General features: G+C 38.8%; 1 protein-coding gene across 3 annotated transcripts in view; it reads left to right on the forward strand.

The window, feature by feature from the left end:
- Nucleotides 1-20,929, forward strand: part of WRNIP1 (WRN helicase interacting protein 1) — a 33,937-nt gene extending 13,008 nt beyond the window's left edge. For 2 of the 3 annotated variants that reach the window (XM_044668264.1, XM_044668273.1), the window contains exons 5-8: nt 12,609-12,838; nt 18,742-18,897; nt 19,804-19,883; nt 20,183-20,929. In XM_044668264.1, the coding sequence (XP_044524199.1) occupies nt 12,609-12,838; nt 18,742-18,897; nt 19,804-19,883; nt 20,183-20,458 (742 nt within the window). In that variant the 3' untranslated portion in view covers nt 20,459-20,929. Of the gene's footprint in view, nt 1-7,525; nt 7,607-12,608; nt 12,839-18,741; nt 18,898-19,803; nt 19,884-20,182 lie in introns of all 3 variants that reach the window. The other variant, XM_044668255.1, reaches the window with a different exon arrangement.
- The last annotated feature ends 244 nt before the right edge of the window (nt 20,930-21,173 follow it).

Below are 21,173 nucleotides of genomic sequence, written 5' to 3' on the forward strand. Positions count from 1 at the left end.
CCAATGCCTTTTGGGAATAGAGGTAAAGACCACAAATAATACTTCAGTTCTTGCTACTAAGAGGAAGAAAGTAGCAATCAATCATAGGTGATTCACTTCCATCAATATCATTGCCAGCAACTTAGATTTAATTAAAATTCTTATTATGGTTTCTTCCCTTCCTGTGATCCCTACTGTTCCTATGCCCTGGATTGCTGTCACTAGGAGAGAAATGAAACTGATCTGATTTCTGTCCATTAGTAGAGTCAACTAAGGATGGCCCTTGTTGGCCAGTTCCTAAATTATCTAGAATCTTCTCTTTTAAGTCATTATAGATGATGATGATGATGCTAATAACATTTATAGCACCCTAATATTTACAAAGCATTTTCCTCGGAGTCTTTTGTTTCATTTCTAATAAGAAATAGGTAGGGAAATAAGAAATTTCAGAAATAAAGAGATAAAACTCCTTTCGATTGATTGTACTTCTTTGTGAGCTACTGTGGGCACTGTAATTGTACTGGTGTGGGCACTTCCCCCACCAAGGCTGATGTTAACCTTTCCTCACCTTCTTATCCTATAATTCTTGTCCAGGTTTTCACCATAAATCCTTCGTAGAGGATCTACCCAATGTGCTGGAGACCTTCCTTTTGTTCTTATAATATTTTGGAGGTACTCACGTATCACTTGCATTGTCCATTTGTTGTCTCTTTCTCATTACATGACCAACCCCACTCTTTTCCAAAAAAATCATTCATACCCTTGAGAATGTCTTTTGACATCCTGCAGCTTGGTGACACCCCTGTGTATTGCTATCTTGGGTCATTTGTCATTTTATTCCTTCTGAAGTCATTATTCATAGCCACACAGCAGCATAGTGAAAATCTTGGTGTTAGAGAAGGACTTTTGCCATATTGGGCCTTTTGGAGTCTTGGAAAGCACTGAACAGTTTCTCTAATGTGATTTAGCTTGATCACTACCCACTGTTCAGTTCTGGGCCCAGTTGATTGTGCATCATATTAATTAATTGATATCTCTCCAACTACACACCATAACTACTGAGAATTACATAGCATTTTAAGATTCACAGAACACTTCCCCCACAGTAGCAAATTTGCTTTGAGATATTTGCTAGAGATGCAATATTTGCTGGAGAATGTAAACATTATCACCATTTTCAGATTAGGAAACTGAGACTCAGGACTTGTCTCACCTGTGGTCATGTAAATAAACTTCCTTCTGTAAACTCAGGACTTTGGACTCCCAGATTAGATGTTTTCTTAATGTGGCCAATATACAAGTTAATCTGCTTGTTTGTTTTTTTCTTTCTTTCATCATGGATGGCTAGTTCAGTTTCTTTTCCACTATTAATACATTTATGAAGGAGAATTTTAGTGTGTTTAGTACAGTGTCATCTGAAAATCCTTGCCATTAATAGAAAGCCATTTTGTGTCAATTTTATGTCGGTAATATTCCATGACAAGCAGTTACTTTTGGTGAAAGTAAATCATTAACCCTGCTGCTTTGGGGAAGGTACAAATCACTGTTTTACGTCATGCATCAGTACCATAGATGTGAACTAATAACAGTAATAATAATGATAATAGCTTACTATGATACTAATTAGTGATACAATACTTATTAAGCACCAGCACCATGCTGAGTGCTTTGATATTTATTTCATTTGATCTGTACAACTTTAGGAAGTAGATGCTATTGTTATCCCCATTTTATAGATTAGGAAGCAGAGAGGAAAGCAATGGTTAAGTGTTTTGCCCAGCATCACACATCTAATGTCTGAGACCTAGTAGGGCTCCCTATTCACTGTGTCACCTAGCAAGTTTAGAGACTAGTGCTTTAGAGAGGCTGACGGCTTCCACGGCAGAGTAGGAAACACAAGGGGAATGCATTCAAGGGGAGCCAAGGAGTTGGCTTAGGTAAGATGGGGAAACTTGTCAGTTAGTTGGAAGATTTAACAGTGTTTTTGTTATTCATTTGAACTATAACAGATAGCTTCAACATGTTCTCTCTCCAATATTTTCATCTCTTGCTTTCTCTAAAGGGTAATCATTGGCTACTTCCTAGATGCAGTGAATGAAATTTCTTGAAAGCATAATATGGAGCCATAGAGAATCCTCAGTTGTTTATGCTGCACATTAACTCCCTTCCTACCAACATTTTGCATTTAGGTTTAGTTTTTGCTTATGTTCAAACATCACCTGAAATAGCTTCTGCCTTTTGTTCTCAGATTATGTAGTCCATTGCTAGGCAGCAGCTTTTCGGTCTTAGGAGTCTCATTAATGTGTCCTGAACATTTTGATTATTTTTCAAGATTGTGGTTTGTTTTATTCTAAACTCCACTGGCAGAGACATGCAAGGACTTGATAAGAAAGTATGAAGTGCTTTGCTTATCTCTTTAAAATAACCTTTTGTAACCGATTAAAAGTAAAGAAAAAGATGTTACTGCTTTTTTTTCAACACAAAAACAGAGTCCTAGCCAATATCACTTCTACAGGAGAAAGAATGGACTTTGGTGGTTACCTTTTAAAAGGTGGTGACAGACACACACACACACACACACACACACACACACACACACACACACACCCATACCCATGAGAACTGTTATTTAAATAAAGAGATGATTATATTAATTTGTCTTTAAAATGAGGTCTCCAAACACATGCTAGAAATAACAGAATTTAATTCATTTACATAGCACCTCCAATATCTAAGATAATACATGGAAGATACTATATTTAGGAAAGATAGTTGGGTTTTAATTTTTTCCTTCCAGTGATTGACTTTCATGTGACAGTTGACTCTGCTCCCCCATTCCTCTTTGCTTTGGTCTTTTCAGGCACCTCTTTGGGTAATTGCTCACTCCTTGTTGTGTAACAGGAAGGCTCAGGATTTTAAGTAAAGCTTATGAATAGGATCCTAGCTCTAGAGCTAAAAAAGGCCTATAGAAATTCTGTAATTTAACCCTCTGCTTGTACAGCAGGGTACAAAACAGACTCAGAGAAGTAATAGAACTTGTCCCAAAAGTCATTGCAGCAGTAATTGACCCTCTAATCTAATTTTTCCTCTGAACGTCCTACTTCTTTTAGATTTTTTTAAATTAAGTTTTGATTGATATTAACATAATTTCTACAAGTATCTCACCCTCTTTTTGGAAGACAAGAAATAGTGAATAATCAGCATAATTGATTAAGACATTGGAAAAGACTGAGAATATGTACAATGTATAGTGGACCTCTTACCTCTACAGAGTCATGCTTAATCTTTAGAATTCATTCCACAATTGGTTTAGCTCTTTTCCAGTCAATGGGCATCTACTTTGTTTTCAATTCTTTGCTATTATAAAAGGTGCTGCTATAAATATTTTAGTGTATATGGAGACGTTCTCCTTATCAGTGGCCTCCTTGGGCTCATTTAGTTTATTTCAGCAGTAGGTGTTATTGCTCATCTTGAGCTTTCTTAACAAAAGCATATTTTTCTCTTATGTTTGCCACTCACACTCTCTACTTTTACATGGTAGAAGGCTTCAGAGGATGTTTAAGCCCCTATCCATGGCAATAGTGGCTTAATGAAAGTTACTTAATTTTGTTTTTTATTAGTTATTTATAATTTTTATGGTTTTGATCAGAAATAATATTGAATCAGTTTGTAAAAGAAACCAGTATCTGAAGCTCTTGGTAGGGATAACCTCATCTAATTAGCCTCAGTTAGTGTATAGATTTTGCCTAATATTAATAGCTCACTTCTACCTGAATAGCAGGAGTTGGGGGCGGGGGGAGGGAAAGCTAGACTTCTTTCAGAGAGGGTGTGGTTATTTAAGTGAAAAAAGTCTCTAAATCGGAGCAAGACAGAAATACATACTTCCCAAACAGACAGATTTATCTTCCCTGCAAGAAAGAAGAAAGTGATTCATTTTTCTATTTCCTAAGTGAACTTAGGAAAAAGCAGGGGGACCTTTTAGATGAGTAGTAGCAGGAGAAGTTAACTTTGAAACAGTGGGTTTGGGTCTCTTCTTAAAGAGATGAAAGAATCTCAAATGAATACCAAATTAAAATTCAAAGTAGTCATAAAAATTGTATTCCAAGTATTTATTTTCCTAACCCTTATGTAAAATCAGAGTTGAAAAAATTCTTAGGAAGTAGTAAAGAAGCCAGGCATAGCCCCTGCCTGCAATCCCTGGTATGAGGAAGCTGATGAAATATTTGAGTTTAAGAGTTTTAAACAGCAGTATACTAAGCCACATTAAGTCCATGCTAATTCTGGCACCAGTATGGTATGCTCCAGAGGGAAGGGTCTGACAGGAGGTACCAGGCTGCCTAAGGAGGGGTGAACAGTACAGGTCAGAAAAAGAACAAATCAAAGTCTCAGCTAGCAGGGACATTTTGGTCCCAGCATAGCTGCTCCATGGCTAGCCTGAATGAAAGGGAGGTCCAGGCTCCCATCTCCCTTCTACCCATCCACTCAACCTGAAAAGTGGTAAAGGATCAACAAAGAAAGTGACATGCTTGGGTCATAGAACACAGGCCTTAAAACTAGAGGGCATAGACTTGAACTAAGCGAGAATTTTCAAATTAGGCATACTGGAGAGAGTCATTTTAAGTTTTTGTATAAGACCTGTGCACCCGAGGAGGTTATAGACTTGGAATGTTAGAGGTGAAGGAATGTTTAGAAAATAATCTAATAGACCTCAATATTGGTATAGTATTACTACTGGCCCTGAAAATTCCTGAGTTCAAATCCAGCTTCAGTCTTTTAGTGTCCTTGTTGCCCTGGACAAGTCACTTAGTCTTTGCCTTGGTTTCCTCAACTAAAAATAGGGATAATATCACTTTATAACACACACACACACACACACACACACACACACACACACACACACACACACACACACACACACACACACGGTTGTGAGGATCAAGTGAGATGTTATTTGTGAAGGATTTAACATTTAATACATGTTTATTGATTGAGTCGTATAGCTAGTAAGTGGCCAGGGGGTGGGCAGAACTTGAACCCAGCTCTTCTGACTCTAAATCTAGACCTTTCTCTGCCAGGACACACTACTTCAGATCAAGTAAATAATCGGCAGGTCACCTTTTTTTTTTTCTTTCTTTTCAGTGTTTGCCCTAGTTTAAGTTTAAACTCAGTGAATTTCTTTTGACGATACTGAATCCCTGGCCCTATCTCTGCTCCCTCTCCTCTTGCAAAGTGTTCTTAGTGTAGGTAGTTTCTATTATTGTGTCTTATTTATATGACAGTTGTCATTGCCACCAGTGATCTGATTTTATTACAGGAACAGAAATGCTGACAGATTTATTGTGCTTATTTGTGTTTTAAAATACTTGCTCATTTTGGAGGGGTTGAAATTTGGAATGAAAGACTATCACAGATTAGAAAGAATGGAGAAATGGGAACTTTGTTTTTAGCATCATTGTTCTCCTATTTTATTGAAGGAGTTTAATTGTGCCTGTGACTTGTAACCCAAGTAACTAGATAAAGAACACGGCAGAACATATACTTTGTTGGGTTAGGTGATTCATGGGTTCAAAATTTAGTCTGTTTGTACCTGCTCACTGAGACAAATCTAACCACTCCCCTCCATGGGTCACCATGGCCAACTACATTGTTTACCTGATGGCCAGCCTGTGTGATAGTCTTTCTAGACTGAGCCAGGCCTGTCCTCAACTGATGGCGTCCTATACATTTCTAGAGCAGAGCTGAAGCCTTTACAACTTGGGAGGATTCTCTAGAGCAATGGTTTCCAAACTTTTTTGGCCTACCGCCCCCTTTCCAGAAAAAATATTACTTAGCGCCCCCTGGAAATTATGAAACTATTTATTGAACTCAGAATAGAATGTAATACAAAAAAAGCGTGGCCATCACTGCTCCCCCCTGGATCACTGCAGCACCCACCAGGGTGTGGTAGCACCCACTTTGGGAATCACTGCCCTAGACCTTCTGGGCAGCACTTTAATAAAGACATATACTTGGTTTAAATTTTTTTTAACCCAACCGGAGGTCCTATTTTTAAGTGTTCTGAAATTATTAGTAAAAAAAAATTACAAAATTAAAGGAATTGTAAACTTTTAATATGAGAATAAGAATTTTGAGACCATTTTTCTCTTTTTGGGGAGGGTCGTTTTGTTTTTGTTTTTACATAAAAGGTTACAAACACCCCTTTTTCTCTAGTCCTAATTATAAGATTTTATAGAAAGCCAGCTTCAGAGTTAGAAAGACCTGAATTGAAGTCCTGTTGCAGACATAGTTATGTGATGCTGAACAAGTCATTTAACCCCTTTACAACACCAAATGATTATTAGATTCTAAATTTAAGAGACTGTCCTCATCTGTGTTGAGAGGGACAATCACATTCAGTAAAAAGTTATTTTAAAAATTAATAATATAAAATGTGGAAACAATACTTTTCACTTATAGCCTTTTTTTAATGGGGTGGCTATAAGATTATTTTTATTGGGGAGGCAACATCTTGAGTATTGTATTGAAAGAAATGGCAAACCACTTCAGTATCTTTGCAAAGAAAACCCCAAATGAAGTCATGAAGAAGAGTCTGACATGATTGAAATGAATGATAGGAGGTGAAAAAACTGCCCTTTTGTTACAGCCCTAAGTGAATGCTCCTGTTTGCCTTTCCCCTTGGGAGCTTTTAAAAAACCAAAAGGCATTCAATCCATTCTCTTGCTGGTAATTTAGTGGCTCATTCTAAGTATATTGCAGATTTAAAGTCAACTAACACAGTTAGCTCTTGAGGAGTTAAATACTAATTATTCAATTTGAGGCTTATCAAGACTCCTCTTTCTTTTCTTCTTCTTCCTCTTTTCTGACCATTTTACTGCTTCTCTCCTCCAGAGTGATGCTGGGGTAGAGAGTAGAAATCCATTTTGCTACTAGTGGAGGTAATCTTTAGATTTTTAGTGACTTTCCCAGGAATAATTGAGAATTGACTGTACATAATTAGAATGTATTTTTTAAAAAAATTATTGATATGTTTTGCGTTTTTTGCATCTTACACATTTCCTGATATATCCCCACTTAGAATAACCCCTTCTTGTAAGAACATTAGGCAAAACCCACTGGCCTACCATCTGGCCACATGGGCAACACTGGGCTTCAGTAGTTCTCTGAGCTCTGTGCTTATACTACCTACACACACATAGGGTATATTCCTTTCCCTCCTAGAAGCTATATTGGTTTTTGCATTTAATCTTGAAATCAACTGCTTTTTTCATGGTGTTTTCATTTGCATTCTCATAGTCACTGTGTGCATTGCTTCCTTGGCTCTGCTTACTTTGTTCAGTCTTCCTGAGTTTCTCTTTATTCTTCATACCTGTCATCTCTTACAGCCCAGTCATGTTCTGTTGCCTTCATATACCATAATTGGCTCCGTCTTCACCCAGGCAGAAGATACTGTGTTTCCAGCTTTCTCATGCCTTTTCCTATTAGCTTGCAAAGATTTTCTTTTGTCTCATATTCAGTATCTATCATTCTTTTAAAAATTATCTTTCAGAAACTGTGGTAGCACATATTGGGTGAGGAATCGACCCCCAATCTTTGAAAAATGCCAGTTGAGTGGCACTCAGTGTCTGATGTGAGTATTCTCTTCAGCTGTTTGTTGATCAAGATTGAGACATATGGAGGGAGAAAGAGTAATTGCTATTAAATGTGCCATTGTTGCACATTCTAGTATGACATTTGTTACAAACGGGACTCTAATCAGGCCAGATGACTGAAAACTTTGGCTATGGTAAGGGAAGGAGCCAGGCTAGAATCTGGGGGATCTCAAACATTTCTGTCATAGGAATGATAGCAAATGCGGTTCAAAGTTTTTAGCCTGGCATTTCAGATCCTCCACAACCTGATGCCCTCCTGCCTCTCCATGCTTATTTCATACTGTTCTCTTCTTTGTATTTTATATTCTTGTTAAGCTGGACTACTCACCATCTCCTATATGTTTTCCATACTTTCTCTCCCACCTGCAGTGTTCTCTTCTTCCCTTGCACATTCCATTCCCACTTGTTTACATCATTTTCATCCCCTAGAGTCTCAGCTCAGATGCCACCTCTCCCATGAAACTTTCTCTGATCTCCCCTTCCTCTGATGATCTAGTGCTTGTCAAACCTCACATGGTATTTATCATGTGTGATTTTTGTACAGTAGTGATTTTTTTCCTGTCACCTTAGCCTACTAGTAGTCTGAAGCTCCAGCAGGGCCAGAAAAAAGGTTATTCTTTTGATTTTCCAGTGCCTAGAAAAGTTCTGTGCATGTGGAAGATCGTAATAAATTTTGGGTGTTTTAATTCGTATAAATGGGGCCATAGATTTAGACCTGGAAAGAATCCTTTGGGTCTTCTAGCCAACTTTCCAGTTTTATAGTTAAGGAAATTAATGCTTCCACAGCAGAGGGGAACTGCTAGAATAGAGTGGTCAGTACATTTAAGCCCTACTCACTATTTTAGGTTTGGGTTTTGTTTTTGTTTTTCTTTTGCTTAACTTTCTTTCAAAGAGAAGGTAGTGAGTGGTATATTCAGAAATGAATGGGGTTTTTTAAAACATCAAAAATTTTAAGCACCAGTATTTCAAAGCATCCAGAATTCCTTTACAGGAGAAATATACATAGTTTCAGGCCAATGGATAAATCACAAGCATGTTAGGGGAAGAAGTACACTCAGTAAGGAAAAATGGACTTTTTTTTAAAGGCATCTGCAGGGCAGTTAGGTGGTCTAGTGGTTATAGAGTCAGACATGGAGACAGGAAGTCTTAGGTGCAAATCTGACCTTCGAAACTTCCTAACTGTGTGGCCCTGGGCAAGTCACCCATTGCCTAACCCAGTGATGGGCAAAGTGTGTGTGGGGGGAGCATTATTCCTAATCTGATGAATGCAATGAGTAGAATACAATACAATGAAACTTTGAAAGAGTTGCCTTAAAAACAGACTGACAGATGAGCATTTCCTTTCCTTTGGGCTCCTCTTTAAAAAGTTTGCCCATCACTGACCTAACCCATACCACTTTTCTGCCTTGAAACTGATACTCAGTATCAATTTTAAGGCCAAAGGTAAGGGTTAAATAAATAAAATAAAAGTCAGCTATGTGGCACAGTAAATAGTGTTGGACCTGTAATTAGGAAGACCTGAGTTCAAACCTAGTCTCAGATGTTTGCTCTGTGACCTTAGTTAAGTCACTTAACCTCTGTTTGCCTCCTTTTCCTCAACTATGAAATGGGAATAATAACAGCATATACCTTTCAGGGTTGTAGTTAGAATTAGATGAGAAAATATTTGTAAAAAATTTAGCACAATACCTGGCACACAGTAGGGAACATATAAATACTAATTCCCTTCAAAAAGAAAAAAAAAAGAGGGGACAGCTGGGTAGCTCAGTGGATTGAGAGCCAGGCCTAGAGACAGGAGGTCCTAGGTTCAAATCCAGCCTCAGACACTTCCCAGCTGTGTGACCCCGGGCAAGTCACTTGACCCCCTTACCACTCTTCCACAAATACACAGAAGTTAAGGGTTTTAAATTAAAAAAAAAAAAAAAGAAAAAAAAAGAATTAACTTAGACTCACTGTCCCCGAGTATATTATATATCCAGGAGCTGATGGTGACTTCTGGTCAAGGGTAGGATCTTAATTTTGTGTTTTTAGTGTAGCTTCACATTATGTGTCAGTAGCTACTTTTGAGTAAAGCTCTAAGGCAATAGCCAATTACCCCCATTAATAAGGGGTCTGTTTCATGGACAGAAAATGGCATATTCAAACTTGAGTTGTTAAATTGGTTTTTTACTTGGTTACTTTCCAAACGTGCAGCTAGCAATGCATCAGAGCAGCGGTGAGCTGTGGTGTCCAACCTTATCATCATCATTGTCCCTGTCTATTCTTTTCCTGGGAGGGTGTAAGATACTTGTTAAAGACCAAAAGAAAATTTTAAGAAATCTTTTTTCTTTTTGGACAAGATGTAATTTCAAACTCTCTGTACCTCTCCCAATGCAAGTCTACACCTGCTCTGCAACGTACAGTCGTGAGACAATTGCCAAGTTTCTCAGGATGAAGCACCCAGCACGTGTTGGGGGCAGGACTTCAGCTCAAGTTTTTCTAACTCTGAGGCCACAATAAGGGTGATTTGAGCTCATAAGTCACAAACATGCGAGGAGAAGGACACTCAGTAAGTCAGGTGGGGGCAGCTAGGTGGCTCAATGGATAGAGAGGCCTGAAGACAGGTGTTCCTAGGTTCAAATCTGTCCTCGGACACTTGGGCAAGTCACTTAACCTCAGTTGCCTAGCCCTTACCAATCTTCTGCCTTGAAACCTATAGTTGTTCTTACGGAGTTGACCGGAATAAAAAGAGTAGAAAATTTTATATGATGGGGTGTTAAAGGAGGGAAAAGTTTCTTGAATGGCAGAGGCCAACACAGCAGATAAATAAATAGCAGTGCTGGAGTTGTAATCTCAAAAACTCTAGGTTCCTGTTTTGCCTGTGATGCCTATGGATTGTTTGGCCCAGAGTAAGGCCCTTTAACCTTCTACTTCCTCAGGCAACTCTCTGAGATTTAGCAAATAGGTTAAGAAGTTGCAGAATGTTGGTGGAGGGAGTTTCATACCAAGTATTCATATTAAGAATTATTGTTATTAATTATTATATATAATATAATTATATATTATCAGTAGTAGTAGTATTTGATTAATTTTTTTAATTAATTAGGTTTATTATTCATTGTATTATTTATAACTTATTAATTAAAAGGTAAAAGGCTTTATATATTTTTTAAATGATACATTTTGCTTTTAATGTCACTTTCATTTTTCAATATGTCCCTCTTCCTCTCTGACCTGTCCCTTTAATTAAGAACAGGGAGGAAAAAAAATCATTTGCCACAACTAACCTATACATTAATCAAATTTGCCATTAGAAGGTTCCCAAGTCCATAGTCCCCCACCTCTACAGAAAAGGGAAAGAAGTACATTTTCATCTCCTCGACAGTGCTTATTTTCAGTTTCATTTATGTCGTTGTAGTCCTTGTATATATGTTGTTCTGGTTCTGTTTACTTCACTTTTTCAGTTCATAGAAGTCTAACAATGCTTCTCTTCTTCATTTTCATTGTTTCTTGCTGCACAATAATATTTCATTACATTCATGAACCATAATTTGGATGGGCATTTACTTTGTTTACAATTCTTTGCCTCTATAAAAAAGTGTTGCTATCAGTGTTTTGGTGCATATGACACCTTTATTTCTACATGACCTTCTGGGACTTTATTCAAATATTTACTTCGATTGGAAAGAAGTAGCAAAGTTCTCAAATTCCAAACATAAAGTGGAATCACGGAATAGGTTTTCTCACTGTTTAAACTGCTGATTTAAAACAGTGTAGTTCTCTTGCTTTTAAATTTCTCCTTTCATAAATTTTTATAAATGTTGATCTGCATTTGCACATTTACAATTAACATAAAAAATGTGATTACTTTGAAATGATGAAATTTTTCACATTGGACAGGATTACAAAGTTTTAGGAGATTTCAGGATAACATTTTGGCCTGCTAGGGTGGAGTTCTTAACCAACAGGTTGTGAACTTATGACTTAAATATTTTGATAATTGTATTTCAGCATAATTGACTTTCTTTTTTGATTCTATGTATTTTCTGTTATGCGTTTAAAAACATTACTCTGAGAAGGGGTCGTTGGGCTTCGTCAGTCTGCCAGGGGGGTCCAGGACACAAAAAGTTAAGAAACTTTAGGCTAGGGTAAAGGTGATATCTTATTTAAAATGTTACTATTATGTGATTGGAATGTGGTGTTTTAAACAAAATTTCAAAAGAACTCAGAGGGCATTTAGTTCCATTTCTTTCTTCAGAGGAAGAATCTGACACCAAGACCAGACACATGGTTTGCTTAAGATCGTATGGTTAAATACTCTCTCACAGCTAGAATCCAGATCTCCCAACATTCAGTGCAACACTCTTTTTATTGTCTCGTAGGCAAAACTCCATCATAAATAACCTTATTCTATGCTATGGGTTTTGTTTATATATTATAGACCTACAAGGGGACTAGACTGATTGTCTGGAAACCTGTATTCTTGAGCGTCCGGACCCTCATATATCAAAATTAAGAGACTGGACAAGATGACCTCTCAATTCTCTTCCAGATGTAATATTTTGTAGCACAGAAAGTTATGCACTTTACACAGAAGCCTTGTATTTCCTTTGCATTATGGAGAAGATTCTGTTGCTATGTCAAAATTGGGAGCCTCCTTTTAAAAGAAGGACTTCTCCACCCTCTACCAGCAAATCAAGGAAACCCAGAATAGAGAACAAATATATAGAAACCCCCAATGCACCCTTCACATGTGCCATTGTGCTTCTGCAGTGAAATGCACAACAGAGTATATATGGTCACATTCTTTCCTTGAGACTTGATAATACCTAAAAACAGTAGCATGAGTGGGAAGGACACACACATAAAAAAGGCACTCTACCAACCAACCCTGGCCTGGTGGATTTTGTGATAACTTTGTTAGGAAATAAGACTTTCAGGGTGATATGTAATGACGATTCATTGCGCATGATGATAATTTGTCATTTAATTCTGTTGCAGGCCCCTTGTGTACATAGAGGACAAAGCAGTCAATACTCTAGCTTATCTCTGTGATGGGGATGCCAGGACTGGACTGAATGGACTGCAGTTGGCTGTCCAGGCCAAGCTAGGCTCAAGGAAACCATTTTGTAAGAAGACCGTACAAAATTATTCTGGTGAAGGAGTTTTAATTACAGAAAATGACGTGAAGGAAGGCCTGCAGCGATCCCACATTTTGTATGACCGAGCAGGTAAGTTGGTGAGACTATATTCTTGAAAATAATGAATTTTAAATTCATAATAACTCACAAGTAGCAAAATTTTCAGGTTCCTGACTTCCCACTAGGACCAAATTATACAAGAAGTTCCCAATAAGATTTCAACATGTAAGAGAGTAGAATAGTTCCCCAAAGTGAATAAAATCTGGTTTGAATGTATAACCCAGTGGAACTGCTTGTCAGCTCCAGGAGGGGAGAGGAAAGTTGGAGTGGGGGAAGTGGAGAATCATGTAATCATGGAAAAATATTCTAAATTTTAAAAAGGGGGGAAAAAAGAAATCTGGTTTGAGACACCTTTCAACCCAACTAATCTGGACAAAGATTCTAACTTCTTTAGGAGCCAAAACTAGATTAAAATTCAGAATTTATCTGTGTTAGAAATCAAATTTACACGCGAGAATGATTAGATTTTCATTTCAGTTACAGATTATTGTAGTTGTCTTCTAGTTGAGTATTCTTAAAGGCACATTTTCTATAAAGCATTGCCCTATAATCTTTTCTGGGGGATGAATAAAAGGGCAAGACACAGAGGGGGCCTGGGTCTTTAATCATTTTCATTGCTGCAGTGAATTTCTGGTATGGAGATTCCATTTACCTGGGACATTCATCACTTGCAGTTAATATTCTCAGAAACTTCTAGCTTTTGAGAACTGCCTGGGCCACTGGAATATTCATCAACTTGCCCATAGTCACCCAGTTAACTAGTGTCTATCATAGGCAGGACTTGAACTTCTTGACTTCTCAGCCAGACATTTAACTACCTGCCTATTGATCTCTGTATTAAGTAGTGAGGAGTTTTTGTGACCATAATCAGAGTGGTACAGCACAGGAGGGAACTCTGAAAGAATAAACTTCTTTGTTTTTAGAACCCTTTTATGGGTGAATAAAACTTTTTATTGTTTGCATCCTCTTTATAAACACTGGGACCTAAATCTCCAACCAGCCCTGCTTCATTTTGGTTGGGTCTTGATGCTTTTATTTTTGGGAAAGCTTTTTTTTTTTTTACTTTTTTTTTTTTTATTTTAAACCCTTAACTTCTGTGTATTGACTTATAGGTGGAAGAGTGGTAAGGGTAGGCAATGGGGGTCAAGTGGCTTGCCCAGGGTCACACAGCTGGGAAGTGTCTGAGGCCAGATTTGAACCTAGGACCTCCGGTCTCTAGGCTTGGCACTCAATCCACTGAGCTACCCAGCTGCCCCTGGGAAAGCTTTTTAAGGAAATGAATTTTGTAGTTTGCATTTGTCAGGAGGTTTTACATTTAAGTGTATTTACAAATAGTAAATCTGATACCAGCTCTTAGTGATATTCATGACTTGGCAACTTCACATGTCACCAATAAAGCACGTTTCTTTCTTTTTATAAAGAGAAGTAGGTGGGTGATAGAGACCAGCTTGGACTGGTCTTCTGGTACTTGGTGTCTGTAGGATCCTACTCCAGAAAGTAAGACTTCCATGAAGGCAGATTTTCTACACTTCTGTTAGCTCTGCCAGAATAGGACACTAATAATTCAGTATTCAGGCCAGACGTTGTTCTGTATACCCCAGCTTTCTGCAGGGTATACACAGATGTTGTTGGGAGAGAGGGCTGGGTAGTGGTTAGAACAGGGAATAGAAAGTGAATTTGATTCTGGTATTGTCTCTTGACTCATCATTTGACCTTTGGTATGGGACACAAGCATTTTTTTTTTTTTGGCCTGTATTTGTTCTTCCTGATGGCAGGCACTGTGGTGGGACTTAACTGGAGTTAATAGCACATTAAGAGCATTTAGATAAAAAGTACCAGTAGGGAATCAAGATTACCGATGCCAGTATGGACTAGGGCAAGGGCACAAAGGAGCCCTGAATTCCAACTTTTGGCTGGTCAAGCCATCATATGCACCTCTGAAAAACTATCCAAAAATCTCAATGGAACAACCTACATACAGAATCCTATTTTCCTTTTACCCACATTAAAGAAGTTGGAGAGTTAAAGAAAATTTCAAAAGCAACAAAATCTCCACTATGAGCTCTAGATAGATACCCCCTGCCTCTGGGGTTCTAATAGAGTGACCCTTCCCCCTAATCTTAAGCTCACAAAGCCCCTCTCTCTTCTTAGCTGTGCTTGTTAGCTACCTCTCACCTGGCTTCAGGATGTTTGGGCATCCTATCTTGCCTTATCGTTAATTGCTGTCAAATTTGCCCTCCCAGGGTACCCCTTCCTGAGAAGAAGAGAAGCTCTCCTAGCACATTAGGAAGCTGATCCTGGGATTTCCACCCACATGACCCACAGTAGATTGGGGAAAAACCATACAGGATAGGAACCGCTTTCCACCTATTTCTTTATTAGATCAGGGAAGCCTCAATAGGTCTAAAATTAGTGGTGCTAAAGAATGGATATCCCTAGATTCTGCACAAGTCTTCACACAAAATATGCTAAAGACCCTCTGTTATATTTTTTTAATTAAAAAATGTATCTTTAACTTTTTCTTTCTTAAATTTTAAGTTCTAAATCCTCTCCCTTCCTCCTGTTCCTCCCTTCCACTGAAAAGATAAGCCATGTATCAGTTATACATTTGAAATCATATAAAAGCATTTCTATATTAGCAGTATCACAAAAAGCCTCTATAATATTCTCTAGTTGCCTCTCCTTAAACTCTATTTTCCTCTCCTGTACCCCATAAATTTCATGTTGTCATAGCAAGTATCTTGTTAGAGCCCTGGAGAGCTATAGATAGTGACATGGATGTGACTGAACTCAAAACAAGTCAGGAAACTACTAGAATTAATGGAAAACTAATTCCTGACAACTTTCATTCCATAAACTTAAGGTGAAGGCATTTGGGGTGACAGTGCAGTTTTATACTATTAAAACCAATTCAGGTGTAAAACTGCACTTTTGGAGTGGCCTATACTTGTAGAAGTCAGTCCACACCAAGCTAGAGGTTACAATTGGTTCTTTTCAAGTGTTATTTTTTTGTTTACCGCCAAGATTCAGTAAATGAGGAATTGGAGAATAATTAGCTCAGATCCTACAAGTCAAAACCAAAGTATATCCTTCTCTTGAGTGATTCATATTAAAGAGAGGTAAGTTGTGCATGGGGTACCTTCTCTTTGAGGAGATCTGATGCAAGTATCTCTACTTCTGCTTGACATTTGAAGGTGGGAAGTAATAGCATCGAAGATAAGTGGTGATAGTGTGAGAGCTTCCCAAGTCTAGATAGATTGGCATCATTATCTTCTAGTTTAGACAAGAAATTTCAGAAGAGTAAACTCCAAACCCTGTTCTTGTTTTGGTTCTTACTCATGGCGTGGAGGAATTTCAGGGGACCACAAGCTCAATGTGAGTCAGCAGTGCTGTATTGTATAGCAGCCAGAAAATCTTATGTGCTTAGGGGCCATTTAAGAGGAGCATAGCTTAGAGTAATAGGTGATAAAGTATCTCCTTACCAGGGAGTTCAGCTGCTGAGATTTGTAACTGGGGCTCCTAATACATACTGTGGAGAAGAGGAGAACACAGGGCACTCACTGTATATTCTTCCCCTCCTCGTCCTCTTCTGTGGTTTTGTGGTTAGTTCAAGGGCTGCAGTTTTCAAGAAGGACTTAATAGGTTTGAGAGTGTCCAGAGAAGAGGTGAGCAGGATGGGCAGGGCATTGAGTTCTTGACATATGAATCTTGGTTGAAAGAACTGGGCTTGATTAGCTCAGAGAAGAGAAGACTTGGAGCACGTCATAGTTGTGAAGGAGGAATTAGACTCGTTCTCTGTGGACAGTGCTTTCTCCTCTTTGCCACTCTGTCAGTGGTCTTTACAAGGAGATTCTGGTAAGGCTCTATTGGAACCAAGCACAGAACAGGAGGCACCAGATTGCTAGACTGGACAGTGTGGCAGCCACCTGAATTTCACCTAGGACGTTGACTCTTCTACAACTCTCCTTGATACTCAGACCACAAACCCAGTAAGAGGGAAAGTACCTGGGATCCGTGATCATCATGGATTGTTGTGGTAAACGGAGAGTTGAGAAGAAAATTATTTACTCGCTTTGGTCCTCCTTTGAAATCAGAGGATATCAGGTTCTCTCTCTAGTTAGCCTGACTGCCCTTTTCCTTTTGACAGAGCCCAGTATCTTATTGAAGGTCCTCTCGCTCCAAAAAAGACGAAGTATCTCCTTACCAGGGAGTTCAGCTGCTGGGATTTGTTCCTGGGGCTCATATGCTATGGGGAGGAGAACATAGGCACATTGTTTGTGCTGGCCTCATGATGGGAGCATGCCAGGTGCCTCTCTTGAAGGGATCGCACTCTTAACACTCTTAAAAATAGCTGGCTGCATTCTCCTGCGGGCAGCCTTGTAGAACACCCTTTTGCATACACAATTAAGATCATACAATATAAAAACAGGAAAATGTTTTACAAATTCTACAGCTTCTTTGCTAAGGCTTTCTTGGCTAACTGTAAGTTCCTGTTGGTCCGTGGCTTATTTTTCTTTCCTGGAATGTATTTTATGAATGTTTATAGACCTTAGGAAAAAATCATGGAAACATAAGGCTCTGAAACCTCAATTGTGCTATAAAAGACATTGAAATATTGCTTTTTAATATTTTTATAACATAACTTAGATCTTAGTGCTATATACTTCCACAGGATTAGATAATGCATGTAAGCTTTATAGCTCTGTCTAGTGTTGTTGTTATATTCCTCTTAATTCTTTGGGCAGATAGTCACAGATTTGGAGCTATTAACGACCTTAAAAAGTACGCTTTAGTCCAATTCAGTTCCCTAATGTTAGAAGAAATGAAGGTCAGAGAAATTAAGTGACCTGTCCATAGTCACACAGGTAGAGAAATGGGACAATCCAGGGTTGAACTCATCTACTCTTAATTCCCAGCAAGGTGATTTTTCCATGGCATGCCTTAGGGCAGTGATGGGCAAACTGCGGCCCCCTGAAATGTTCTATCCAGCCAGTGACATTATTCCTAATCTGACGAATACAATGACTAGGATACAATACAATGAAACTTCAGAAGAGTTGGCTTAGAAACAGACTGACAGATGAGCATTTCCTTTCCTTTGGCCCCCTCTTTAAGAACTTTGCCCATCACTGTCTTAGGGTCATAGAAAGTTAGTAAGATCCCTTCATAGTGTAAAGCACATTTACCTGCCTAGAGTAAATGAGCTTTTCTGTGAGAAACTGCTGCTTTGGGGCTCCCAGGATCATGGTATTGGGTTTAGGTGTCTTGGTCTCCTCCATTTTAAAGAAAACCAACCTGTAAGGGGGTACTTAAGAAAGTGTGGGCAGCACAGATCTTTTTTGCCCCTCTGATTCCCATCACGATCACCCACTCCATGTCTAAGACAGCACAGCACCCACAATTTGGAGGTTAGCATTTCCTTTAGCCATGCAGTAGTAGCCAGTATTCAAGCTAAAGCATTGGGGTCACTGTCCCCTTGACCCTTACCTCCGGATAGATAGAAGATGTTAACAGATATGTAGTTAACCTTTCAAAGATACCCTTCCAGAAGAGTGTTTTCTTCTTCCTCTGGGCAGCCCTTGGGGTAGCCTCAGAAATTCCCATTGACTGTCCTGTTCCGAAGGTAGGAGTGAGGAGAGCTGCAATGGCCAAAGAAGTCTACCCCAAGGCGGTCACGTGGCCATCGAGCATGTCCCCAGGTCCACACCCGTGATATTTGCCCCATCTTGCCCATTGGGCCAGGGTACAGCCTGAGTACGCACCCTCCCCGTACAGAACAGCTGTCAACCTTATTTTCCTTAAGCTTTCCTCATTAGTTTACGATTACAAAATGCAAGATAATCGGTCTGCTGACATTTGTTTCTGCTCCTGTGAGCCTTATGGTTTCCCTTGTCCCTCCTTACCTTTCTCGTGCTTTTCCTCCTGGTGTCTAGGAGAAGAGCATTATAACTGCATCTCTGCGCTCCATAAGTCCATGCGTGGCTCGGACCAGAATGCTTCCCTCTACTGGCTGGCCCGAATGCTCGAGGGTGGTGAGGACCCCCTGTATGTAGCCCGCAGGCTGGTGAGGTTTGCCAGTGAAGACATAGGTGAGCATGACGGGACGGCCCCGCCGCTCTCGGGAAGCTTTACTTCAACCCTCAAGCATTTTTAGCAGAAAATTACTGGATCATGGTGCTATTAGGAGGGAGGAGAAAAGGGAGGAAATGTTTAAATGACACATAAACATTCATTTTGTGGTATGTACGTCCTGGGATGTTTATTTCCACAAAGTACTTTTACTTTGTATTTGTTATTCGAGTAATATCTGCAGTTCCTCAGAGTGGAGGAGCCCAATCAATATTTGTGAATTTGTGTTCAGGAATACAAGTCCTTAGGGGAAGGGAGTGTGTCACCTGTAAATATGTTGGTTGAATTGAATTAAGTTCCTCATTGGGCAGCTCCTAAGGATTACAGAATCTTGTATATTGGACAGATCAAACTGTGGGAAACTGTCTTAGCCATGGCTTTAGTAGGCAATTTCTGTTTTTTTCCTTCAAACTCATTCATCCTTGTGATTCTATTCATGCCATTTACCAATGTATTGGCTATATTGTGTTATCTAAACTTTTGGAGTTTGGTGTGTAAAAATTTGGCTGTGGGGTTTAACATATAAACATTAAAAAGTGGATTCCACATAATGAGTATTTAAGTATTTTTATTCACTAAATGGAAGAAACGTGTAAAAAGAGAACAGGGAGATTGATTAATACCATATAAGCTAATTCTGTGGCATGTACTTTTGGGGATGTGTGTTTCTATAAAGTGCTCTTACTTTGTACTCTGCCTTCAAGAGAGGAAAAGGGGAAAGGCATTTAGTAGTGTATTTCACACCCAAGTTCCACTTGATTAGTGTCTAAATAGACTTGTTCCTCCCTGGCAATAGTAATTACTTGCTTACACAATAAACTTGTCATTTTACCAACTTTTTCTTTGTTGTTTTGGGTGTGTTACAGGCCTGGCAGATCCTTCTGCATTGACCCACGCAGTGGCTGCTTATCAGGGATGTCATTTTATAGGGATGCCAGAATGTGAGGTACAGTAATCAGTCTTGGCTTCACATTCATCTGTTTTTATGCTCTTTGCTTTCCTGTGTATAAATATAGTTCTCTCTTCCTCTTTGTTGTATGTGATCTGAGTAAGCCACATAAATTTTGAGTTTCTATTTATTTGCTGATATATTTTTTAAAGGGGGGTGATAGTTACATTATTTTAAAATGGAGGGAATTTTATGATATCATAATTAGTGGGTTTTGAGAAACAGAAAGTACTAGCGTTCTAAAGTAGGCTAAACTGAAATCATGACACTCTCTCTTCTGTTTTCCTTCTGCATAGGTCCTTCTAGCCCAGTGTGTCGTTTATTTTGCCAGAGCCCCAAAGTCTATTGAAGTGTACAATGCCTACAACAATGTCAAAGCCTGCTTGAGAAACCACCAGGGTCCTCTTCCACCTGTCCCGATGCACCTGAGGAATGCACCCACCAGGCTCATGAAGGACTTGGGCTATGGCAAAGGCTACAAATACAACCCTGCCTACAAGGATCCCGTGGAGCAGGAATATTTACCCGAAGAATTAAGAGGAATAGATTTCTTTAAGCAAAAACGATGCTGAACTTTAAGATGTGGTACAAGTAAATAATTTGGTGTTTTTCTAGGGAGGGCCAAGAAGGAAGAGCCCCTGGATTTTTTTTTTAAGTTTATTGCCTGTTTGGGAGGGTGGGAGGGTAGAGGGTGGTTAAATTATCAACAGTTTGTGCCAGGATCTTAAATCCTTCAAATGGGAGGCAGAATTACTTCCGTGACCAAATGCCTGACCTTGAAGTGCTGTTCATTTGTACTCTGCAAAGCAATGCTAAGGGAAAAAACTGGCAGCAATGTGCAATGAGTGAGTGTGTCAGTAAGGAGCTAGCTATTTTGTCAGAGTATTTAAGTTGCAAATCCTTTTTATAATTCAGTTTAGTAGTATAGTTGTTTTCCTTTTTTAAAAGTGTATATTCTGGGTAATTTTAACTGTTAAGAAAAAAATAATTACAATTTAATACCACATAGTGTTTTGAGTATTTTTTTTATATGGAAAGGTCTTATGAACCAATAAAGCTATTTCAAAGTATTCTTGAATCTTTATTTTCCTCTTTCATTGCCAGAAAATGACAGAACTAGAGAAGAGGGGGCTTATTCGAATATTTCGGTTACTGGTTAAATGCTATGACAAATACTAAGGCCAAGTACAATACAGCTGTTTGGAGAAGCCAGCCAACAATGTTTTTTCAAAAGGATCTTAGTTTTAGGGGTCATTAATATTCTGACTTAAAACATCTTGTTTTAGG

This window comes from Gracilinanus agilis, chromosome 1 (assembly GCF_016433145.1).
Source record: "Gracilinanus agilis isolate LMUSP501 chromosome 1, AgileGrace, whole genome shotgun sequence".
NCBI lineage: Eukaryota > Metazoa > Chordata > Mammalia > Didelphimorphia > Didelphidae > Gracilinanus > Gracilinanus agilis.